General features: G+C 42.6%; 1 protein-coding gene across 9 annotated transcripts; it reads right to left on the reverse strand.

Annotated features, from left to right (window-relative positions):
• Nucleotides 1–161: 161 nt before the first annotated feature.
• On the reverse strand, nt 162–21,546 carry RABGEF1 (RAB guanine nucleotide exchange factor 1). Of its 9 annotated transcripts, none has more exons than XM_041422951.1 (11): nt 21,416–21,546; nt 12,146–12,331; nt 10,531–10,697; nt 9,416–9,532; nt 7,451–7,471; nt 6,668–6,837; nt 5,044–5,125; nt 4,472–4,604; nt 3,986–4,077; nt 3,143–3,399; nt 162–2,164 (listed from the first exon to the last, which is right to left on the reverse strand). In XM_041422951.1, exons 2-11 carry the CDS (start codon nt 12,322–12,324, stop codon nt 1,766–1,768), a joined length of 1,617 nt encoding a protein of 538 aa, XP_041278885.1. In that variant the 5' UTR covers nt 12,325–12,331; nt 21,416–21,546; the 3' UTR covers nt 162–1,765. The 9 variants fall into 9 exon arrangements, with proteins under 9 accessions (XP_041278885.1, XP_041278884.1, XP_041278883.1 ...); XM_041422950.1 differs by having other exon boundaries at nt 6,668–6,834; nt 9,416–9,535; XM_041422949.1 differs by having other exon boundaries at nt 9,416–9,535.
• Nucleotides 21,547–23,151: the final 1,605 nt, after the last annotated feature.

The raw sequence follows: 23,151 nt of genomic DNA on the forward strand, positions 1-23,151 counted from the left end.
CCTAGAACTTGCAGGGCACTTGAGAACTGATGGAAATAGAAACAGATATTTGAAATTGATCAGAAATTGATGGAAATAGAAAGATTCTCCCGACTCAGAGGATGCAGGAGCAGCCACGAATCGTGACTGGAATAACAAAAGGCGAGGAGGGCTTTAGGGACTCATGAACCAGGGCAGAACTTTTATTTAAACACTCTCATTTACACAACAGCCGCAAGTTTGCTTCCCCCACCCCTCCCTCGGGACAAACCTGGAGATGAGAATCAGCACCTAAAGAAACGAAATAAATCCCAGGATTATTCACTAAGTGATTTGGGCGGTGACACACGGAATAATTTCTTTTTTTTTGGTGGTGTTGTGAGCATCCCTGTGCTGCAGCTTCTGCTCTGAACACCAGGGGTGGTGCATAGTTCATAAAAAAGCCAAAAACTGCCAGAAAAAAAGGGAAAATCACAGTCGTGGTCTGAAGTTATTGCAGTGCAAACTGAACAGCAGTGCCTTGGAGAGCTTTGTGCTCTCATGGCAAGAGTTAAACTTGGCTTAAAAGCAGCTCCAGCTGAGCTTTGGGTTTGGGAATCTCAGGTCAGGGCTGGCTGGAGCTGGAAGAGATTTCAAAATGACACAGAAAAAGTTTCAAAGTTCTGTTCTAAAAGGTTGTTTTCTGTGGGGTGAGCTCCTCTTTTCCACCCCAATCTGAATTTTAGTGACTTTCAGTGACACAAAAAGCCATTTTTAGCTGGCTGTTCAAGGTGCTGAAGGGGTCACTGAAGAGGAGAACGTTGATGTTTCATGGAAATAAAGTGCATTTTTCTGCTCCTTCTAAACAGCAACCTCACATTATATGAATTTATTTATTTATTTCCCAGGATTGTCAAAAAAAGCAACCAAAATTTATCCCACTGATGGAAGTGACCAGGAGAGAGACACTTTTGGAGCAACTTTTTCATGGTCTCTTTTCCCTCCCCTTTTTTTGTTCCACATTATGCAGTTTTTAATACAAATATTTCCTCCTATTCCTGAAATATTTTCCATTTCTGGCCCCACCTTCCCTCCCAAAGCAGAAAAATCAGCACTTTTGGGCACCACTCAAGGCTACCAGGTGTTCTGACAGAGCATTTAAATGAAGAAATGGCATCTTTTAAATAATTTTTTTTTTAAACAAAGCAAATTAAGATGATTTTTAAGTCTGCAAATCACTCCAGCTTCTCCCTTCCAGGTTATCCAAACTCCAACAGCATTTTTGCCTTTTTACTGCAACATGATGGAACTGAAAGGTGCTAAAATGAATATTTTGACATCATTTTCACTCACACACGAGCTCATGCACATTTGGGACATTAGATTTGAAATCTATTTACAATTTTACATATTTTACAATATATAATTCATCTTTACAGCTACAGAATAAGTTCAGACTAACATTGGTACTTTTTTTTTCTGCTGGAACTTGGCTTCAAGTTAAACTAATTATTAAAAACAATTAAGTGCATGCTTAGAAGGGAACTTTCAGGAGAGATGTCAATGGACTAGTGTTGCTTAAAAATTACACCAGTTTGTGTAGAAAATCGAAATTCAGTTCAAAAAACCCACCAAAGCCTAATAGAAACCTACTGGACTAAAATAAATACAATCCATTACACTTAACCAAGAAAAGAAAAAAACCCAAAAAACCAAAACAAAAGTACCTTTTAAAATGTACTGATTTAAGCTCTTTTTTTTTTTTTAAGCCTTAAATTTCCTTCCCTTCCCAACTAGCTGGGGAAAATTATCCTGCATAAACCTGAGGCTGCAGTGGTGGGGGCAGCTTGTCATTCTCCACGTTTTCAGAGTCAATGGCTGCTAAGGCTTGACTTTTTGGTTTGATTTCTAAGGGATATTTCTCCACAATATCCTCCACCTCCTTGGTGATGCCATCAGTCCAATCAATGAGGTCTTTCTCCAGCTTCTTGGCTTCACTGACAATTCTTTCCTGTCTCTCATTCAACTGAGAGAGGAGGTCTAAGCTTTTGCACATCTGCTTCACCCCCAGGCACACATCAGGGGAGAAAGTGTCAGATTCCTGCTTTTTTGGGGAGGTCTGGCCCGTCATGAAGCGATCAAAATCCTCCTGGCTCAGGTTTAAGGACTGAGCATCCAGTTTTTCAATGAAGGCCACAGCACAGCACTGCAAACAAAGCAGAGAGAGCATCACTGCAGGACTGCAATCACCACACACTGCAATGTCTCACAGCCAGAAAACTGTTCTGCAGTTTTACATTTACAGAAAATGTTACAACATTTTCTATTCCTTTCCCTCTTCTTACACCAGCAACTGGTTTTTTAATATTTTTTAATGCCCTAAATGAGCTTTTCCAGAAGTTAATTTTATCAGGCACTTCATACAACTCTTTCCTCTCCCCAAAAGTTTGAAGAAATCAAAAACTGAGCTGCCAAGGTACATTCCAGACCTCAGGGTCTGTGTGTTTGGGAGGTGAGGGAACAGCAGGAACATGCCAAGGAGACAGGAGCAGTGTATTAATATTTAATTATCTGATCAGCAGAGATCTGCTATGCAGATTAATTAAATTAATTAATTTCCTGAAGGAATGTCAAAGCTCAGCTCACTTGGTGGATGCTCTGCTCCTACTGAAATGAACTTTTAACAATCCAAGTGTTTCATTCAACTCTGTAATTTCCCTCCAGGACATTTTAGGATAAAATACAGAGCACACTAAGAAATGCCTCTTGGAGAAGCTGTAAAATCCCTGTTTACCTCCACACATGAGTGGCCTTCAAAAAACTCTCAGAGGGGACTTTGCATCTGGAACATCTGCACAGCCCAAACTGAGGGTTTGAGGAAGAGAGAGTCCTGATCTTGCAGGATAAAAATACACCCAGGTCTTAGCATCAGACTTTTCAAATAAAGGGTTTTATAACTTTAATTAAAAAAATTAATTAATTAAAAATTAATAGATAATCTGATTTGGACAGCAGAGATGGAAGAGAGAGGAGACAAAACAGGCTGTGTGCTGAGTAACCTCAACCACTGTTTGAATTTGAATTTAGGTACATGAATTTGAATTTATACCCTTTGCTGGCAATTCCTACCTCCAGATAAAAGCCAAACCCTGCTGTGCAAGCCCACCCTCCCTGCTGCACTCACCAGGTTGGTGAAATAATATCCATCCTCCCCAGTCATCAGCCTGCTGGGGTTGCAGAAGCGAGTGATGTACTGGATGTTGGACTGCAGGCGCGGGGGGTTCCCCTTGAGCACGATGTAAATCAGGGTGGGCAGGAAATCATCAGCAGAGGCTGGCTCGTTCTTGGTGGTTTTGATGGCATTGAAGATGTGCTTGCTGCACTTGGTGATGCAGGCCAGCTTATCCCGAGGGACACGCTTGGAGTCCATCTCGATGATGTCTGCGAGGGGAAAAAAGTCCTGGAGTCATTCCAATTGTAATCAGCAGGCACTGAATAAGCAGGATTTGCTGGGTAATATTCGTGGAAATAAAGTGCATTTTCTGCTCCTGCTCTTTCTAAAAAGCAACCTTGAACTATATGAATTAATTTAAAACTATATCAATTAATTTTAAAATACGTGAATTTATTTAAAACTATATAATTTTATTTAAAATGATACTGTTTTCTTTAGACCTACCTGAATTTATTTAAAATTTTATTATTTTATTTAAAATTATTTTATTTAAAATTCATTTACTGCGTCATTTCTGTCTGTGGGGAAGTGTTTCAAGTGGATCAGTTAAACCCAAGCACTTCAGCGTGGAAATTATCCCTGCTCCACAGATGAAATTCCAAATTCCTGCACATTTAACAGCCTGGACCCACCTCGTGATGACAGCAAAAATCATCTCAATAAGCAAGAGAGATGCAATTGAAAGCTGTAAATAATTAATATTATTTATATAATAATAGAATATTGTATAAATAATATATAGGATTATTATTTATATAGAATAAATATCAATAGAATTCATCACTCACAAACCTGTAATTGCCTTTACAACCATGTCAGAGACTTCTGGGATTTCCTCACTGACAGGAACACACAGCATCTGGGGAGTCACCCAGTGCAGAGCCCTGGGACAGGAGAAAAAGGGTTAAACCCTTCCGTGCCACTCTCATGCAGGTGTTTGAAACCTTTGTTTCCTGAACTCAGGGCAAAGGAATGCTTTGTGTCAATGAGGCATTATTCCAGCCATAAACTGGTTTATTCCACTGATGTCATTTATTTTCAGAGAAAGCACTTTTTTTTTAAAAAAATTTTTTTGGCTGTGATTTAACAAAAGCAAATTTTCCCAGTGTAGTGGTTGTCATTATCTCAGCTATTAATTATTTCTGTATTTTAAATAAAATGGTTTGAACCCTTAAAAAGCCATTTTTCTGTGCACAGCACAAGGTTTTTAACATGGCTGATTCAGAGCTCATTTAGAGCATTAGGGATTACTCAATTATTTTTCCTTTCAAGCCTTACCTGATCCTCTTTTGGACAGCAAGGTCTTTCTTCTCATCATCAGTTGTCTCAGGGCAAAAAACATATTTATACTGGCGAGTCATGATGTATTTCTCAACTTCATCCATTGCCTTCTCCACTTTTTCAGGGGGCACTGAAAGGGATGAATCCCACAAATTAAATATTCCAGGGCTCTTTGGAAGGTTTAATCCCAATATCAGCAAATCAAGATTAATCATTCAAGCCAACCTGAGTTCATAAATGGATATAATACATCCATTATAACATATATATAAGAAATATATAATATATTTATTCTATAAATAGAATAAAAGTTTTTAAAATGCTTCTCAGTTACCCCATCTCTGTGTCAGTAAAGGGCTTAATCCAACAGAACTCCACTGAGAATTTAAAAAAAAGTAAAAATGTTTGTAAAAACATCTGGACAGCAAAACTTCCTAGAGGGAACAATTCTAACTCTGGTACCAGAACCTGTTCCCATCATTCCTGAATGCTTTGCTTGAACTGAAAATTCAATCTAGTTCTACATCACTGCCTTTGGAAGAGGAAGGTGAAAGAGAAGAACTTGGTACCTTTCCAACGTGTCTGCAGCCTGTCTGCTACATTTTGGTAGAAGTCCTGGGCACATTCAGATTGTTCCTCAATGCTTAAATCCTGCAAGAGAACAGGGAGTAAGTGGGAAGGGCTGGCAGCAGCACCTCGTGTTTTGTTTTGGTTTAAGGCAAGTGTCCAGCTGCAGTAACAGTCTGAGAATGCAGAGGTGTCATCAGAGGTGTTTATAGTGGCTCAATTTTAGTTAAAAATAGGAGAAGCCAACACTGGCTCTTTAATGTGTGAGAGATTTGTGTTTATTTGCTGAATAAATGGATATTAGCACAGGTGCAATGGCTTTTTCCCCTGAGGAGCACTGACTATATAACTCAGACTAAGCAAAATGTTTGTCCCTATTTAACCTCTGATTTTTTAGAGGACATTATCTATAAAACCCCCAAAAACATCAATTATTTGAAGGAATATCTCAACAGCAGACATTTCTGATGATAAAGTTACTGTGAAATATATTCACAGTGGTATTTGTGAAAAACACTGAAAAACACTGCCCTTTGCTAACTGAGCTCCTGAAGAACATACAATTAAGGCAATTTTCATCATTAAATGAAACCATACATTAAAAAAGTGTGGGGAGAATTTGATTTCTGAATTCTCTAAGGCAAAAAACTGGACATTTTCCTGAACACAGGTCTCAGCTTTTGCTGAAACTGGATTTCAGGCCTGGTTTATGGGTGGTAAAAAAAATCCCATGTTTTGAGAAGGCTGAAGTAGGAAATGGGAACACCTTCAGTGGTTGAAGCCAAAAATAAACCCACTCTGTTCTCACAAACTCTGTGCTCAGAATAAAAAGACCCAAAAGAAAGGGAATAAAAGTTCAAGAAGAATTCAAAATAGAGGGAATGTAAGGTTCCATGAGAATTCGTGAGGAGGTAATTTAAGGAACTAAATAGGAAAGGGGAAGAGGGGAAAAAAAAGCTGTGCTGAATTCTGACTCATTCCAACCATAGGTGGCACCACAGACTAATGTTACAAGAATATGGATTTTTTTTTAATGGAAAATGAAGATAACACTTATTTAATATTTAAAAAAATAGTCAAGTTCCCCTTCCCCTATAAAAGGAGAGGGGTGGGTTGATGCTGAATTATCTTTAGAAGTTTTTGGGCTTAAGTTGTGTCATCCCTGGAAGTGTCCAAGGCCAGGCTGGATGGGGTTTGGAGCCACCTGGCACTGTGGAAGGTGTCTCTGCCCATGGAACCAGATGATCTTTAATTCCCTTCCAACCCAAACCACTCCAAATCTAAATTTAGATCTCACCTGGAGAGATCTAAAAACTCACCAGGTGATATCTTACATCATTTCCACAAGTCAGATTAATGTAGAATATTGCTGAACAGACTTATTTATGTGGGATTTAGTCAGGACTAGTTTATCTGGGCTGCTCTGGGGTTAGCAGGATCCTTTGGTCCCAAACTACCAAAAAAAAAAAAAAAAAAAAGGCACCCAAATCTTAATTTGATCAATCCAATCATCTGAAGGCTCCTGCCTCACTCCAGAAAATCCAAACTGCAGGAAGAAGTGCAGCATTTCCTCCCTCTCTCCCCAATTTCCCCATTTTACTGAGACAAGAGGCATTCAGAGCTCACCCTTTTATGACTCATGGTGTCCAAAAAGAGTTTGCATTGCTTGTAGATATCCTGGCCAGGCTTCTGGTATGTCCTGATGAATTCTATGAACTCCTTGGACACTCGGTCTGTCTCGATGCTGGCCTGCCTGTGGATGGAAGGGCTGGGAGCCTTGGCCTCCTGGATCTCTGCTGGCAAAATTCAGGGCACAACAGATCAGCTTTTTTTTTTTTTACACTAATAGATAACTGCAGAAAGGTTTTACCATTTCAAGTCACTTTTTTTTTTTTTCCAGGTGTGTAAACTGGTCATTTGTAATTGTGTAAATGTAAATAGTAAATGAGCAATTGTGTAAATTTTATTTCTCAAGCTTTGCCAGGGAAATGTTGGATATTATTAAACACAGCAATAATTATGAAACACAACTCCAGGAAAAATGAGCATCCCAATGAAGTGGAACATTTAGAGCCACATCCCCATTCACCCTAATGGCCTTTTTATATTAGAAGTGACTGCAGCACAGGGCTGCTTTTGGGTTTTACAGCCAGTCCCAGGTCAGACATCTCCATTTAATGTTTCCAGCTGGGATTCTGCAGATTCCTAAAGATAATGGGGTAGTTTTCCCACTGTCCCTGACCTGCACATTTCTTGCACCAACACAAGTGTCTCCCCAGCAGCTCAGGGCAGTTCTGCTCGAGGAACATACACTGCAAAATGACAGCTGCATCCAGGGGGTTTTTCCCACAAAACCATCTAATTTTCCAAGTTCCAAGCTCATTGTGCTGCTCCAGTACCTTCACCCACCTTTCAGCTTGCCAGCCAACGCTGTTGGAAATGGAGGGATTGAACAGAGGTGGTGGAAATGAACGTGGTGAGAGGCAAGCAGCAGAGAGACAGAAAACATGAAAATATTCATGGTCAGCACGAGACAAACACGGCTTTCAACCCGAAAACACTTCACATGCACAGAAATCCTGCTTTCAACAAGCATGCACAACTCCAAAGGGAAAAGAAAGAAATGGGATTAATATGTTTAAGTTGGTTTAATTTGGATTTGAGGGAGCTTAGTGGGGTTTTTTTGGTTATGTGTTTTTGAAGAGATCAAGCACTACAGAAAATCCAAAGTTGTGTCACCCAAATTCTGTTCCTCTGACCAGAGCCCCACACTTCAGGGAACTTGGCCAGGCACCATCAAAGCACCTCTGGTATTTCAGTGCCCAGAACAGAAAAGGTTATGCAAATATTTAAATTCCAGCTGCAGCAATTGAGATACAGAGTGCAAATCCAACTCCTTTCTAGCTACTCAGGGACATTTTCCAGAGGGGAATTCCTTCCATTGCCTTTATACCCAAGATTCACTGCATGAACCCCAAATCCTCCACAGGATTCCAGCTGAAGGGTGGCCATTAATTAAATTTGTCATTAGAGAAGCAGAAAGCTTATTTGGAAATAATAAACCAAGAAAAGGGCAGAATTATCAGATATTTCTGCCATGATTAGTCACTGATCTCATTTCACAGTACAGCTGAAGGTTTATTTACTTAATTCAACAATGAGTTCACTCTTTTATAAAAATAATGAGCCTCATTTAACTATTTGACCTTAAGGAATGTGAATATTATTTTTTCAGTCACAAATTCAAACTAGATTGCTGTTTAGTTACTAGAGAAATCTAGTCAACTGAGGCAGATTAATATTAATATTAAAAAGTGAATGTTATTTAGAATGAACTGTCTTTTAATGAGTTACACCAAGAATACTTGTAGTTGCAGCTTCACTAATCTCTGAGCTGAAATCCTGATTTAAGGACAATTAATCTGTACTGATTACCAAGGGCTGCAGGAGCAAATGAACTTCCAGGAACAAAATATCCTCAGGTTTGTCTTGTGTTCTCAGAGAATTCAGTCTAACTAAAAAGAAGCTGATCACAGCCAAGAAATTCAAGCAAGTTAAAGAGAGGAAAATGCCAAAACGCCAGGAGCGAGCATGGGAAGAGTGAAGGAAGGATCAGCTTCACAAAGAATAAACATAATTAATATTTCAATCTTTCTACAGGAAAGCCACTTGTCACAGCAGAACAGGAGCACTCCAGGGATTCACTATGGTTGTGCCATGGCCAAGGAGCCAGTCCAAGCATGGAATGTGGAACAGGGTTTGTCCCCAGCTCTGTCACACACAACCCTTCATCACCTTCTGTAATAATTAATAAACACTGCACATTTCTTTAGCCAGCAGAACAAGTCAGGATTGCAAACAATTAATGGAGGATGAGCTCTTAATGCTCTTTGCACCAAGGGGTTTGGTGTCCTTTTGGTTTAAGTGCAACCATTGTCTCCTCATGATGGGAAATTTTCTTCTGGGTTTATATAACAAATATCTGGAGACGTTTTGAGAATGCCAAAGTTCTTGAAGTGGTTTCAACTCATAACAATCAGATTTCTAACAGCAACCTGGAATTTTTTAAAATAAAAACACAAAGCAGCACAAGATCCAACTAATTCTTAGAAAATTCTTATTTTTTTGATCCTAATGCTAAAGTGGAGCTCAAAGAAGCTTCAGCTTTGCTCTTGTGCCTCCCTACTAAAAAGCAAAGGATTGGTTTAGACATTCAACATCCCCTCAGGATGCTGGACTTGCTTTTTTGCCATCTTCATGCTGAAGAGCACGAGTTACAACTGGCACAACCCTAGTTTGTGTTTAGCAAAGCCCAACTAAGAGCCAAGCTTACTAAAACCAGGCAGACAGCTTGCCCAGGCTGTGCTGCATTACCTTCAGAAGGGGAAGCCAGTTCCCAGGAGGGAGTAAAAATCTCCTTCAAATCCCTGAGAATGTTATCAGCATTTCTCTCCCTCCCAAGCTGTCCTTGCTTAGGGGTTTTCTCTTCAGCTGCTGAAATAAAAAGGCCAAAGCAAGCAGGGCACCAAGAGCAGGAGCATGGCAGGACAGGTGGTGAAGGGATAAAAAAAGAAAAGATGGAAAGTGAGAAGAATGAACATTTAAAAAAAAAAAAAGGTTGAATGCAGGTGAATGAATGCCTCGTGTAGCCAGATGCTGCCATGCACCAGGACAACTCTAACCAGAAAAATGCTGAATTTCAAACAAAGGACATGCATTGTCTCTAAGGTTAAGACAGATTAATGTTGCTTTTGCTTCTGGAATTCCTCCTCCAGAGCCCAGCATTTCCCAGCTTTTGCCTGTGTGAGCTATTGCTATGCCAAGCCAGCAGTGCCATTCATCATTCCTGCTTGTAACACATTCTGCAGAACAAACACCCAGCCAGCCACAAACTTGATATTCCCAGCCCACACAAACACTGCCAGCCTCACATTTGTGTGCAGCTCAAGGCACCCTGCTCACACATCCCATTTTTTCCTGTCAAAGTGAGGCACTCTGGCAGCACCAGCTGATATTTTATCTCACTGAGTGTGATATTTCTATCACACTCACACACAGCAGTTTGTTGAGGTGACTGACAGCCAGCACCTTCTCTGCTGCTCTCTCCAGGAGGAATTCCCCTTCCAGCCCTAAATCCTGGTGTGACACCATGGCTGACTCAGGAATTTCTCTGGAATGTGTGCCAGAGGAACAAGGAACTTCCCCTCAGCAGTGCAGTGCCAGCACCAGGAACACATTTCTGCTGTTTAGTGGAAGAGCTCCTGTTCTGTGTATAATCACACCTAAACACAGGTTTAGCAGTGCACTTTTCTATTTAACAGATTGTTTGGCATCACTCACTTTTTTCTGTGTTTTCAGTAGCAATCCCTCTCCAGAAGCAGCACTATCCCAACTTTTAAAAGTCAAAGCAGAGAGCATTAATCTGCCTTTTAGAACAAAAACTTTTCAGTTTAAACTGTACAGAAGCATGAAAAGCAAAGGAGAGTTACCCTTCTTAGCTCCTGCTCTGGAGGAAGCAGTGAAGAACTTCTTCACAGTAGTGACCTTTCTTGTTTTCTCGTTGGTTTTCTTCTCCTCAAACTTTGAGAAGGTCAGGGACTGAGCCCCCTGGGTGCTCTGGCTGCTGGCATAGGCTTCTTCCTCCTCACGCTGGAGCCTGGAGTTGGAAAAAGACAGGTCTGATTTAAGGGCTTAGAAACAAGGCAAAGGAGCTGATTTCCTGTGCAATCATTAATTACTCATCTGGCATGTGAATTCTTCCCTCTTTCACCCCCCCTTTCCTGCAGTGGCAGAAGTGAGGGAAAGCTCAGGGTTAATCAGTGAGGTCCAAAGGGAGAAGACTGAGGTTTAAGCATGGTCACCTGCCCCTCATGTCACACTCTGAGCTATCCAGAGGCACAGGGAAGGATTTCCAGCAGCACATTCACTACCTTCCTCCCTGCCTCACACTGAGCTCCCCAGCCTATTGCCTCAGGCAGTCCTTTCCCACCTTACAAAAGCAAAATACCCTGTCCCAATCTCAGGAATATTTTGGGAAATAGATCATTGTTGTCATAATCTGCCCTGTGATAAATGTCTGCTTGAATGGATGAGGCAAAGTCTGAAAGACCAAGTTTCTAATCTAAAGTAGAGGAGGGTAAACTCACCAACCCTGCACCCTCTTTTCCCCCTGTGCAGGAGGATTCAAATAAGTTACATTCTATCACCCTTCAGGATGCTGAGCAATTGTCTTTAAACATCCCTCCAGCTCAGGATGGACCATCAATAGTCTGGGACCTGCAATCTCTTGAGGCAGGAATTGTATCTTATCAGGGCTGACAAGCCTGTCTGTTCACTGCAACAAACAATCACAGCTTATCTGTGCCTTCAGCATCTCCCAGCTACCCATTAAAGAATTCCTTAAATACCCCACTTTGTTTTAGAGATGACCTCAGACTGGCAGCATAAATATTTGCCCTAATAATAAAGTTTTTATTAACTGTGTAATACATTTATGGCAGAGGAAAACAACGACATGACCTCTGTGCTGCTGCCTCTGAAAACACAACTTCCATTTTCAGGGTCAAGCATTTATCACAAGAGGAAAAAATTTATCACAGGAGGAAAACTAGATTGGTTTGCAGAAAATAAGTGATTAGACAATTTTAAAAAAAGCTTTGATGTTTTTGGGCTTAAGCCTGCAGTTTAAAAAATGACCACAGACAAGACTAAAATCAGTTTTTAATCAGCAGCTGGAATATAAAACCATGGTGCTGCCCATACCCAAGAAAATAATTGCCATCTCCAGAGGATACTTAATCAAAACTGTCCCTTTAACCCTTCTAACTGCTAGACAGAAGTACAGATTTGCATATGCAAATTAGGTCAAACTATTGGGAGGTTGGGCTCTGTTTACATTTGTTCCCTCGCAGATATTATTTTCAAACCTCTTATACCAGATTGTCCTAAACATCCATTTTGACATCAAAAGGAAGGAAAGGTCAAATTGGGGAATTTGTGATGAACCTGAGCCAGAGCAAAGCCAGAGCAAATAGGACTAGGAAAGAGGAAGCAGGAACAGAATGTGGTGGAGTCACCCTGAAGGAAGAAAAGAAGGTTCTTTACCGCTCTGCCAGCTCCCAATCCTCTTGAATCTGCTTCTGCCTGGCCTTGTGGTATTCCTCCCTCCAGCACTTGGAGCAAAACCCCTGCCAGGCAGGATTGCCATAGTAACCACAGCCCTTCTTGCACAGCAGCTCCGACTGATCCACGTGGATCCCCCTGCGCTCCGACTTCAGGTTCATCTTCCTCCTGGAGGAAGAGAAGGGTTAAAAACACAAACCTGGCAGCAGCCTGCTAGAAATCATTGCTTCTGAGGGTTTGCCTTTAGAAAGGAGTCACCTGCTTGAATTATTTAACAGCTCCATAGCAACTGAATGAGTGCCACCGGAGGAAGGGCACAGTTACATAACCAGGAGCCCCAAAGCCAGGGGACAAAGGCACATCTTTGCAGGGCTGTGACCCTCACACTGCCCCAGAGAGTGGCCCAGGGAACCAGTGACAGTCCCACAGCCAGGGGACAAATTGCCAAGGCACATCTTTGTAGGGCTGTGACCCTCACACAGGTCCAGAAAATGGCCCAGGGCAGAAGTGACAGTGCCACAGCCAGGGGACAAATTGCCAAGGCAGGGCTGTGACTCTCACACAGGTCCAGAGAGTGGCCCAGGGCAGAAATGACAGTGCCACAGCCAGGGGACAAAGGCCCAAGGCACACCTTTGCAGTGACAGTGCCACAGCCAGGGGACAAGGCCCAAGGCTCTGCTCTCACCAGCACCTTGTTCTCAGAGCCAGAGGCACAAAGCAACGGGGAAAAAAGAAATAAAGTCCCAAAAGCCAGCAAAGAGTTTAGAATATATTTTGTGCTGAGACTGAGCCTGCACAGAACAACACTGGTGAGGCTTTAGGGATCTCTGGCCTCCAAAAGGGCCCAGGGGGAATCACAGCTGACCCAGCTGGGCACACCCCCAGTTCCTCCAAGCTCTGCCAGGGTTAAACTGCCTGCCCACAGCACAGCTCTGGGGGTTTATGATCAGTGACTGCAACAAAAAAGATTCTCCTGCCCACAGCAGCACTGTGCCAAGGCTGTCTTGGAGCACCCAGTGAGCATCCAGCCTCCCCTTCCTTTCCTGACACAAACCAGCCCACATCCCAGCTCCCTGCTTCCAGGGAAATGCTGGAGTCATCCTAGGAGAAAAGCAGCACAGCATCACCTGCAGCAGCAAGGTTAAGGCATATTAAAATACTGATTTTTTTTTTTTCAATATTGACAAACATGGGCAGCAGAAATAGCACAGCAAGGTTTTGCCCAGTAAATGCAGCCCCTTTTCCTTCCTGCCATTCCAGAGATGCCAGGTATGGAAAGCAAGAGGAAAAGGGATTTTCTCAAACTGAAGCACATCAGTAACTGACTCAGAGTTATCTTCTTTCCCCTGAAATTCCACCCCCAAACTCTTCCCTGGATCATCCAGCAGAAGCTGGAATATGCACAAATGTCACTGAGAGTTTTCTACCACAGGAAATTCCAGCTCTTTTCTTCCAAGCTCAGTTAACCATTTTAAAAGACTGATCATGTTTAACATTTCCCATTAATGTAATCAAGTCATTTTAAGCCAAGTAACAGGAAACACAATTTTCTCTGAGGGGGGAACAAATTAAATATTCCACCTTATCTACGTAAGTATTAAGATTTCTTCCACTTTTCTATTTTTGAAAGAAATAATGAGTTTCTAAAAATAACCTAAAAATAGTTTCATTGTAGAGACATGCATATTAAGGGAATACATTTCTTAATGACGTAATTTATAGCTATGTGTTCTCATTTTTATTGATAGGACAGCAGCTGAATACTTTCTTTTCTTTCCCACTGAAAAGTCTGACAGACAATATTGTGCTGCTGTAGAGCAAAATGGAAAAAAAAAAAAGATATTTTAAATATTTGAGAGCTTTACTTCATTCCCATATGAAGAAATAACTGAGAAACATAAACACGTGGTTTTCACAAAAATTTTTTGTTTCTTTTGCTGATTTCTCAGGGAAGGTCAGTGTGGGAGCTCCTGGCTGCCAACACCTCAGAGCTCAGAAATGAAACTCTCAGTGTGTGTCAGCTGCACAGCCTGGGCAGGAATTGCATTTTGGCAGCATTTGCACACTCAGGCCATTCCCAGTGCATCACTCATGTCCTTGAGCAACAATTCTGCAAAGAAAGGGGAAGCAAGAACCTGAAACTCTGCACTGATTCAGTTTCAAGACCATTTCCTAAAAGCAGAAGCTGCAGCAGCATTTTGGGCAGAGACCTCTATTGCAGGTGCCCGTCCTAGAAAAAAAATGCTATAAATATTCATCAAATGTTTAATTGCCATTAACGTGAAAATGATCAGTCAATGTTGTCACTGGAAACCACAAAGACACAACAAATAAAAACATCCTCATATCACAAACCTCCCAGAAATGTCACAGGGATCTCTGTCAGGAAATAAAACCCTATAAAATCCTGTCACCCACCAGAACAGAGTTACAACTGCAATAATTCTAAGAATCCAGGTGTCTGCTCTTATTCAAAAGCACAACCCCAGAACTGCAATAATTCCAAGAATCCAGGTGTCTGCTCTTATTCAAAAGCACAACCCCAGAACTGCAATAATTCCAAGAATCCAGGTGTCTGCTCTTATTCAAAAGCACAACCCCAGAACTGCAATAATTCCAAGAATCCAGGTGTCTGCTCTTATTCAAAAGCACAACCCCAGAACTGCCATAACTCCAAGAATCCAAGTGTCCATGCTGTTACAGAAAAGCCCCATATTCCAGACTCTGATTTAAAGCAGCAGAACCAAACAGCTGGCCCTGCTTCTGTCCCACCCAACACCTGAAACCACAGCACGGCTCTGCCACCAGAGAGGCACCAAAACCCCCTTGTGCCCACAGAGCTCCACCCCCAGTGCCACCCTCCCCTCTGGCACCCCCTGTGTACACCAAACCAAAAATAAATTCTGTTCAGTGGCCAGTGAGCAGAGCAGGGCTGCAAGGAGCTGCTCCTGCCCTGCCCGGAGTGTTTGCAGTGCCACCACTCAGCCCTGGGGACAAAGGAGTCACCCTGAGCCACAGGAAGGAGTCACATGCTGCACACAGAGCTGGCACTTCACACAGAAAAGGTCCTTGCAAACAAACAAATAAAAAAAAAAGTTTCCCAGCTGATTTCTGCAGGTCAGCATTGGTACTTTAATGAGGAAAACAACTTGGGCTTTGAGAAAATGAATGTGAAAAAAACCCTCTCAAATTATTTTTTGGTAAGTAAATCACTGCCAGACCTTACATAATAAAGTAATTGTAATCTTACATAATTATTTATATTTATAACAATGTATTATTTATTATATTAATAATATTTCTATTATATATTGTATTATAACAGAATACAATATAAACCAATATACGATTAATATTACTATTATATACTATATATAATATAGTATATATGATACATAATAATTTAATCTATTTTTATATATTTATAATCTTACATTATAAAAATGTTTTGTTGGAACTGTAGAGTGTCCAAAATGCTTTTTCCTCCCTTTCTGTGTTCCCTTCCCTCCCTCCCACTCCAGCTAAAGGTGATCATTGCTTACACAACAATCAGCTCCTCAGTGTTTGCACAGTCACACCACCCACTGTGCATGGTCAGATTTCTTATTTTCACTCCTGCCCGGAATGCAAGTGTTCAAAGCTCACTTCTAACACAACTGAAAGGAAAAAAACAAATTTGTTGTTCTTCTGGAGTTGGAGAGCAGGTAACTCCAAACACCTTTACACCACCTGCCCACTGAGAAGTCAGAAAAACATGAGGAAGGTAACAAACTTCCACATTAAAAAAAGGAAAAAATCGAATCCAAAAGTACAAAAAATATCAGAAGATCATAAATAACATTAACTAGTACAATTTGAAGAGAGGCTTTGCACCAAACATCCTTCTTGCATCTCTTTCTTTGTATCCCAGTTAAAGCACTTCAAGAAACACCACATCTCCCTCCCAGGAACAAAAATTTAACATCATTTAAAATATCTTCATCCACTGCTTTGCTTAGTGAGTGTTTCAAAACACTGTGAATTCACCAGGGAAGGAAAGAATGACACCTCAAACACCATGGGACAGGATCTTCTTTTGAGCATTTCTGTGCCAGGTCCAGACCTCATCACACCTTAATATCTGTGTTAATTAGCAACACCCCTCTCAAGAGTTCAGAAAAACAATGGGCCCTCAGACTTAGCTATAAATTCATAAAATGCCTTACTTAATGTTACTTACTTGCAAGTAAAAGCTTCTGGCTTCCCCTTCTCCAGTGAAATGAGAAAATGGAAATCACCCAGCTCTTGTCTATGATTTTTAAAGTGCACCTCACACACTGAGGGTGGTTCCTGGGGGATTGATTTGGGATAATCCCAGCCTGGAAAGGTGTCCCACTGCTCCCTGTCCTGCTGCCACAAGAATTTCCAGCTGGGACCTCCATGTTCTGCCTGTCCAGATTATTTTCCCAAATTCTACTGAAATCAAAAGGGAACGAGGCCTCTGATACACGTGGAACCAGATCTGTCTGCAGGGCTGCACATCAAAGGTCTCCAGTGACAGATCAGAGCTGCTCCAGCTTTTTTAGAGCATCTCACAGCAGTTTTGTTATGATGAAAAGATGAAAAAAGCCCACCAAATCACTGTGGTTTAATTCAAAATTAGCTTTCTACTGGTTTGAATGCAATTTATTCTGAAGCTTTCAAATACATCTTCCTATCAACATATTCTTCTGGCTGCACCCACACTTAGATTTTTTTTTTTCCTTTTTATTCACCTGTTTAGAGTAGACAACTTCTAAGAAGGGCAACACCAACTCACACACTTCTCCATCCTTGCTCACACCCCTCAATTTTTTCATCTAAGAAGAAACTCCAATAAATCACAGCTGTCCCTTCAGAAAATGGGAAGTCAGAGTGTTTTTCAGGAAGGCCAAAGTGGCTGCCTGCCCTCTGTGGCTCTGCAAAGCTGAAACTGAGAACACGTGTGCAAACACTGCAGGGTTTCAGTTACCACCACCAGGAACCCAAACCAGCAAAAACAACTTTCCTGCTCAATATTCTGCCTGAGAGCCACTTCACTTTCCCTGTCACACACTCTGAAGCACCTTTGAGACAACAGAGACAGTTAAGACACAGGAAACACCAATTTTGTTCCAAGCCCACAAATCCCAAGGCCATTTTTGCCAGCGTTCCATAAAGGGGACTGAAGGAGCAGCAATCATTCCTCCAGGACCTTTTGTAGCTCAGTAACAGCAAAATAATAAATTCTAATTTTCACACTGACCAAGCTACAAAATAACCAGAAAAATACATATTAAATGTATTAAATCAGGTGTCAGTCACAGCAAAGAGCAGATGCACCCTCAGCTTTTATGTGGTGGGGGAAAAAGGGTTCCTCCAACCCAATTTAATGCACACATGAAAGACTAAACTCATGTAACACCTTCTTTTCAGCAAGAAACACCAGGAATTCTCACAGCACAAGCACTGCAGCCACAGCTTTGGCTTGGGAAAAAGCACTGAGTGAAAGCTTCAGGAGCAGCACCGATTTACCACGGGCTCCAACACCCCCAGCCTGTTCTTCTGGTTCCTTTCCACCTCCCTGCCTTGCCAGGGATGGAGCAGGCAAAATGATCTGTACCTTTATTAGCAGTGCAGATTGTCAGGAGATCTCAGCTGGGTCATAAACTATTTATTAGTGCTGGATTGCTGAGGTCACCTTTAGAGAGCTGGCTGGAAAAGCTCATATTCAAAGGTGAACAGAAAGGGTCTTGCTTAATCAATCAATAAACACCTTCAGTAAAAGCTAATTGCAATCAATTTATAATTATTACAAGCTGGGAAGAACAGTTTTTAAGTAACTCCACAAACTAACGCTGCAAATTACAGGAGTAGCTTTAATTCTATAATTGAAGTTCTATAAATGAGTTTCAGCAGTAGTAACAACTTAATTAAATGTATCCAAAACCAGCAAAACACAGACTGGGAACAGGCAGGTTTGCTTTGGGTTGTGTTTTGGTTTCTTGTTGTTGGTTTGGTTTTTATTTCACTCCCTAAAATTAAGTTTTCTCAAAAAAATAAAAAAAAAACTTGGCACAAGAACCTACAGCAGTCTTTTCACTGGGCTGGAGCAAATGTGATTCAGCTCTTCCAAAGTCACTCCAGCACTTAATGAACAACCTGAATTCTTCTAATTCAAAAACATCAAAGTGCCCCAAAGAGTGTTCACAATGAACTCACTGCAACTCTCTGGGCATTAACAGCCATTCCCAGAAATGGAATTTTAAAGCAGAAAAAAAAAAAGAAGAAAACCAGGGAGGCCTCCAAACACACAATTCTTACAGGAACTGCTGTTGGTTCACGTTTTACTGGTGCCTGAATACTCCATCATAATTCAGAACAAGACAGCAGCCAGCAACTTTCATTATTAAAAATAGATTTAGAAGGTAGGTTAGAAAGTGCATCAAAACTGAGGGTGGAAGGAGGGTATCGAGGTGTATTTTGCCAATGGAAAAGTGCCCTTAAAATGTATTTATTGCAAAGAAGCATTGACAAAAATGCCCCAAAATTCTGAAGAGCAGCAACCTACATGTTGAAAGAGTCTGTGATTCAGGTGTAACTCCAAACACTCAGCCATGTAATTAGCAGCAGGGTAATTAACCATGAGCTAATTTCCTCCCAAGGAATGGGTGGGGCAGGATGAGCTCAGGCTTGAGAACAGAAAATACAGGAGCCATTAGACAAGTTGGGATTAGGCAAGAAACCCGGGTGTTATCTCTGCAGCGCTCCCACTTTTAACGTGCATCTTCCTTGCAATTACAGGATTTCAGCTCCAGCAGCTGTAGGATAAACAGTGCAGGCTGCTAAAAAAACAGTCCCAAGAAAAGAAACAGTCTGATGAGCAGCCACTTCAAACAAACCACAGAGCTGGTCCTGGCATCTGGAGGGGAAACTGCAGCCGCTGCTTCAAACCTCCACAATCCTGACGGCCACAAGGCTGCAGCTCTCAATTTCCTCAGCTTGGAGTTGTGCTTTCCCTTCAAATGTCAGCCCAGGCCTGGGGGCACAGGTTTGGTTTGTCCTTGTGACATCAGTGACCAGGCTGTGTCTCACCACCCCCATGTGACCACAGCTGCGCTTTAAACCAAATCACAGGAAACATCTAAAAACTCTTTGTGCTGCTCCACTGGGAGTTCAGGTCACAGGAACCAGAAGATTAGCTCAAACTGCTAAAATCTCCTCAGCAACAGCAGCAACAGGCTCCTACACACGATTTCCTGCCAAGCACACTCAACTGGACACAGATGGAAATTAAGTTGCCTAAAAGCTCAGAGAAAAACTTCTAAACGTTCTATGAACTTCATACCTGACTTGTTACAAGTGGCATTTTAACAGGACTTCAGGAGCATTTTAACAGGACTTCAGGAGCAAGACTTCTAGGTCTAGTTTTAGATCACAAGTAGTTAATTATTAGGAAAAAAGAAAGCCCCAAGTATAATTGCGGATTACACAGCAAGGAAAGAAGGAGCTGAGAAAGGCTGTTCTATCTTAAATAGCACCACAGAACAAAATTAAATACCAGAATCATGGACTATCTTCAAGCTTAAAAAAAGCCCCAAGTATAATTGCAGATTACACAGCAAGGAAAGAAGGACTGAGAAAGGCTGTTCTATCTTAAACAGCACCACAGAACAAAATTAAATACCAGAATCATGGACTATCTTCAAGCTTATAATCTGTTTGTTATGCAAAGCAGTCTCGGGAATTGGTATAATTGGCTTTATATCCTATCACCCTTTCTACTCTGTGCTGTTCTGGGCTTTTTCCTGGTCAGCAAAACATTCCACTGAGCTACAATTCTCTTCCTAATCCTCCCTGCTGCAAAAAACACTTGTGTAACCATGTCCAGAAAGCCAGCACATCCAATTCCTGAGTGAAGCCCTGTTCCTGGAAAACATCTCACCCTTCTCCTCTGGTCTGGTTTGCTCATTGGCCTCAAAAAGGTGTTGGGTAACTGGGAAACTAAAAGCAGCTCAGTGCAGTTCCCAAAGTTCTGGTGTCAGGAATCAAAAGTAGTTTAAAATGAGCCCAAACAACAAAAGTATGGTAAGTCAATCATGGATTTAAATCACAACCTCCACAGTTCCACCCTTTCCCCCCAAATTGTTCAGTGCTGCTAACTCCCAGCACTGGGCCACACTCAGCCAAATGAAAAACAATTTAATTTAGCCTGTAAAACCTTCTCAGTCAACCCAGCCCCTGCCACAGAGCAGCAGGATTGCAGACAGCAATGAGCCACCACCGAGAGAATTTCTTTGGTAATTCCAGCACATCATTCATCTCTCAGGATCTCACACCCTCTCTGAGCCACTCCCTGCTTCCAGGGAACAACCTGAACCCTGCAGTGCTACAAGCAGCGACAAACACCCACAAAAGCATCCAAAAGGCACTGCTCAGCATCTTAAGTGTTCTCCAGACTTCACCTGGCTTGACTTTAAAGGACTTTGATCCTCAGCTGTGCAGTGAGAAGCCAGGCAGGGACAATACTTACAGGAAAAAAGCCAAAACCTCATTGATCCGCAAGGAACTCATCAGGGAAACAGGCTGGGGTGGGGAACTATTGGTAAAGCTATCAGTGACACCTGCACCCTGTTAACTACAGGCACAGACCCACGGAATTAATTAAATACAGAGATAACAAAAATCAGCTTTAGGGGCTGCACATGGAGGAGGGCAAACACCCACAACAGCACTCAAACAGCACCGCTCAGCATCTTAAAAATTCTCTAAACTTCCCCCGGCTGGAGTTTAAAGGACTTTAATCCTCAGCCGGGCAGCGGCAATACTTACAAAAAAAAAGCCAAAAACTCCCTGATCCACAAGGAGCTCATGAGGAAAACAGGCTGGGGGGACATGGTGGCAAAGCTGTCAGTGCCACCCGCACCCCGCTAACGCCGGCACAGACCCATCGAACGAACATACACATGTACATCTAACAAAAATCGGTTTTAGGCGCTGCACACGAAGGAAGAAGGCGGTTTGCCAAGTTCCCGCACATCCCGGTGTTTGTTTATCCCGGTGTTCATCCCGATCGCTGCCGCCCTGCGGGGCCCAGGGTCCCCTCGCCCAGGCCCAAGGCGGCAGCGGGGCCGGCGTGAAGCCCCTCGGCGGGGCGGACACCGAGCCCCGACCCTCAGCTCGAGCTATAACCGGGGGGACGCGGCCGGCCCCGCTGTCCCCGACCCCGCCGGGCCCTCACCCCGCGGCTCTCACCGGCTGCCCCGGGCGGCGGGGCCGGCCCGGCCGCTCCGCTGCGCTGCTGCCGCCGCAGCCCCTCACGGCCCCGGCGCTGCTCGGGCCCTCCCCCGTCCCTCCCTGGGCTCCGGCGGAAGGGCGGGCGGCACCTCCGGGGCGGGACCGAGCCCGGAAGGAAGCGGGGCCCGGCCGGGCTGGGCGGAGCGGCGGCCGCAGTGAGGGCGAGCGGGGCTGGCACACGGCCGGGCTGTGCTGTGAATGCACCCACAGCCCCTCTCTGCTTTTTTGTTATCGAGCTCTCTTCCATTGTGGCGAGTTCTCACCCTGCAACCTCCCTTCCTTCTCCAGAGCCCGCAGCAGCTCCTCAGGGCTCCAGGGCCCGGCCCTGGCCCCACACGAGCACCCCGGAGCTGCCTTGGGGGAATATAAAAATATCCGCTGCTATTTCAAACTCCTCTTTCCATGCTCAGTTATACAGTGTTGAGTGCTGGTTTCCATTTCTCTTTTTCTTTTTCTTTCCCTTTTTTTTTTTTTCTCAGCACGGACATTCTGCTGTAAGATAGGGAGCACTTCAGCCGGACAGATGGACAGAAAGAAGTTACTTCAGAAAATGAGGAATTCTTCTGAACAGAGGCAGAAAGGTTCTTTTCGAGCACTGCAGACCCAGGGGCAGCTGCTGTGCTCGGTCACAGGAATGGGTGGGTGGGGAGGGAGGGATGGGATCAGTCATTGCAATGATCCATCCTCGCCGGTGTCCCTGACAGTGCCCCTGCTCAGGAAGCGATGATGAACACCTCAATGCCATTAAAACAGCCCGGGACACACATTCCTGGCTTAGTTTTCATTTGCAGTCAGGCAAAGCACACTCAAATCCCAGGGAAGGTGAGGAAAACCACTGCAGTGGCTGCGGACCAGATGAGCCAGAATTGCAAGTTTTCAGTATCATAATCTTTTATTGCACAACACAACCCTTGTATCCACATTTTTTTCTATGTGTCTTAAATAAAAAAACATATATATTACCTGAACTGAAAAGTCAAAAGTATTAAGAAATAATACACTGCAGTACTCACAGTATTGAACACCACACATCAACATAATTATTAACAAAACTCATTTGGAGATAATTCCAAACCCTGATCGTTAGCATCCAGGCTGGATTTTCAAAGGCATTACGGGTTACAATGCATAGACACATACAATTTATAATTCAGCAAAACAAAATCCATTTATAAAAGTCACAGTGAAAGTGGAGGTAAACTTATACTAAGCTCGTGTAAGTAAAATGACCATGAACTGCTGTTCTGGAAGGTGATTTCCAGTTAGAGAATTATATACAGGAGATAGAATTATCCTCTGAAATCAGCTTATTTGCAGAAAGATAATGAAAGACTGGAGGTTTGTTGTTTTGTTTTGTTTTTGTCATAGCCCAAAATTTAGAACTATCTTGGGTCCTCTTCAGGGCTCAGTAATGCCAACCACAACTTAAAGCCAGCAGGGTCTACAAATTGTCTAGGGTAAAGCAGTCATTAAAAGATGTTCAATAAATCTACCCCAGAGTTTAGGATGAATTAAGGGATCATTTTTTTGTGGTGTCTGCTCTGAAGTCTCCCCTTACCTGCCAGGCAGTTGTTTCCCAAGTGACCACTCTGCTTTGCCATGCAGAAAAGAAAGAAAATGTCACAGAAAAAAAAAAAAGAAAATGTCACAGAGAAGCTGTGACATCAAGGTGCTGTAAACCAGATTCCAGCAGT

This window comes from Onychostruthus taczanowskii, unplaced genomic scaffold (assembly GCF_017590055.1).
Source record: "Onychostruthus taczanowskii isolate IOZ18803 unplaced genomic scaffold, ASM1759005v1 scaffold75, whole genome shotgun sequence".
Lineage (NCBI taxonomy): Eukaryota > Metazoa > Chordata > Aves > Passeriformes > Passeridae > Onychostruthus > Onychostruthus taczanowskii.

Excerpts from the sequence above, each read along its gene's own strand:
- RABGEF1 (XM_041422949.1), bottom strand. The coding sequence starts at position 12,324 with ATGAACCTGAAGTCGGAGCGCAGGGGGATCCACGTGGATCAGTCGGAG. Across the intron at positions 7,472-9,415 it reads ACTGGCTTCCCCTTCTGAAG|CGTTGGCTGGCAAGCTGAAA; the intron begins GTAATGCAGCAC and ends CATTTCCAACAG. Across the intron at positions 4,078-4,471 it reads GCTGTCCAAAAGAGGATCAG|GGCTCTGCACTGGGTGACTC; the intron begins GTAAGGCTTGAA and ends CTCCTGTCCCAG.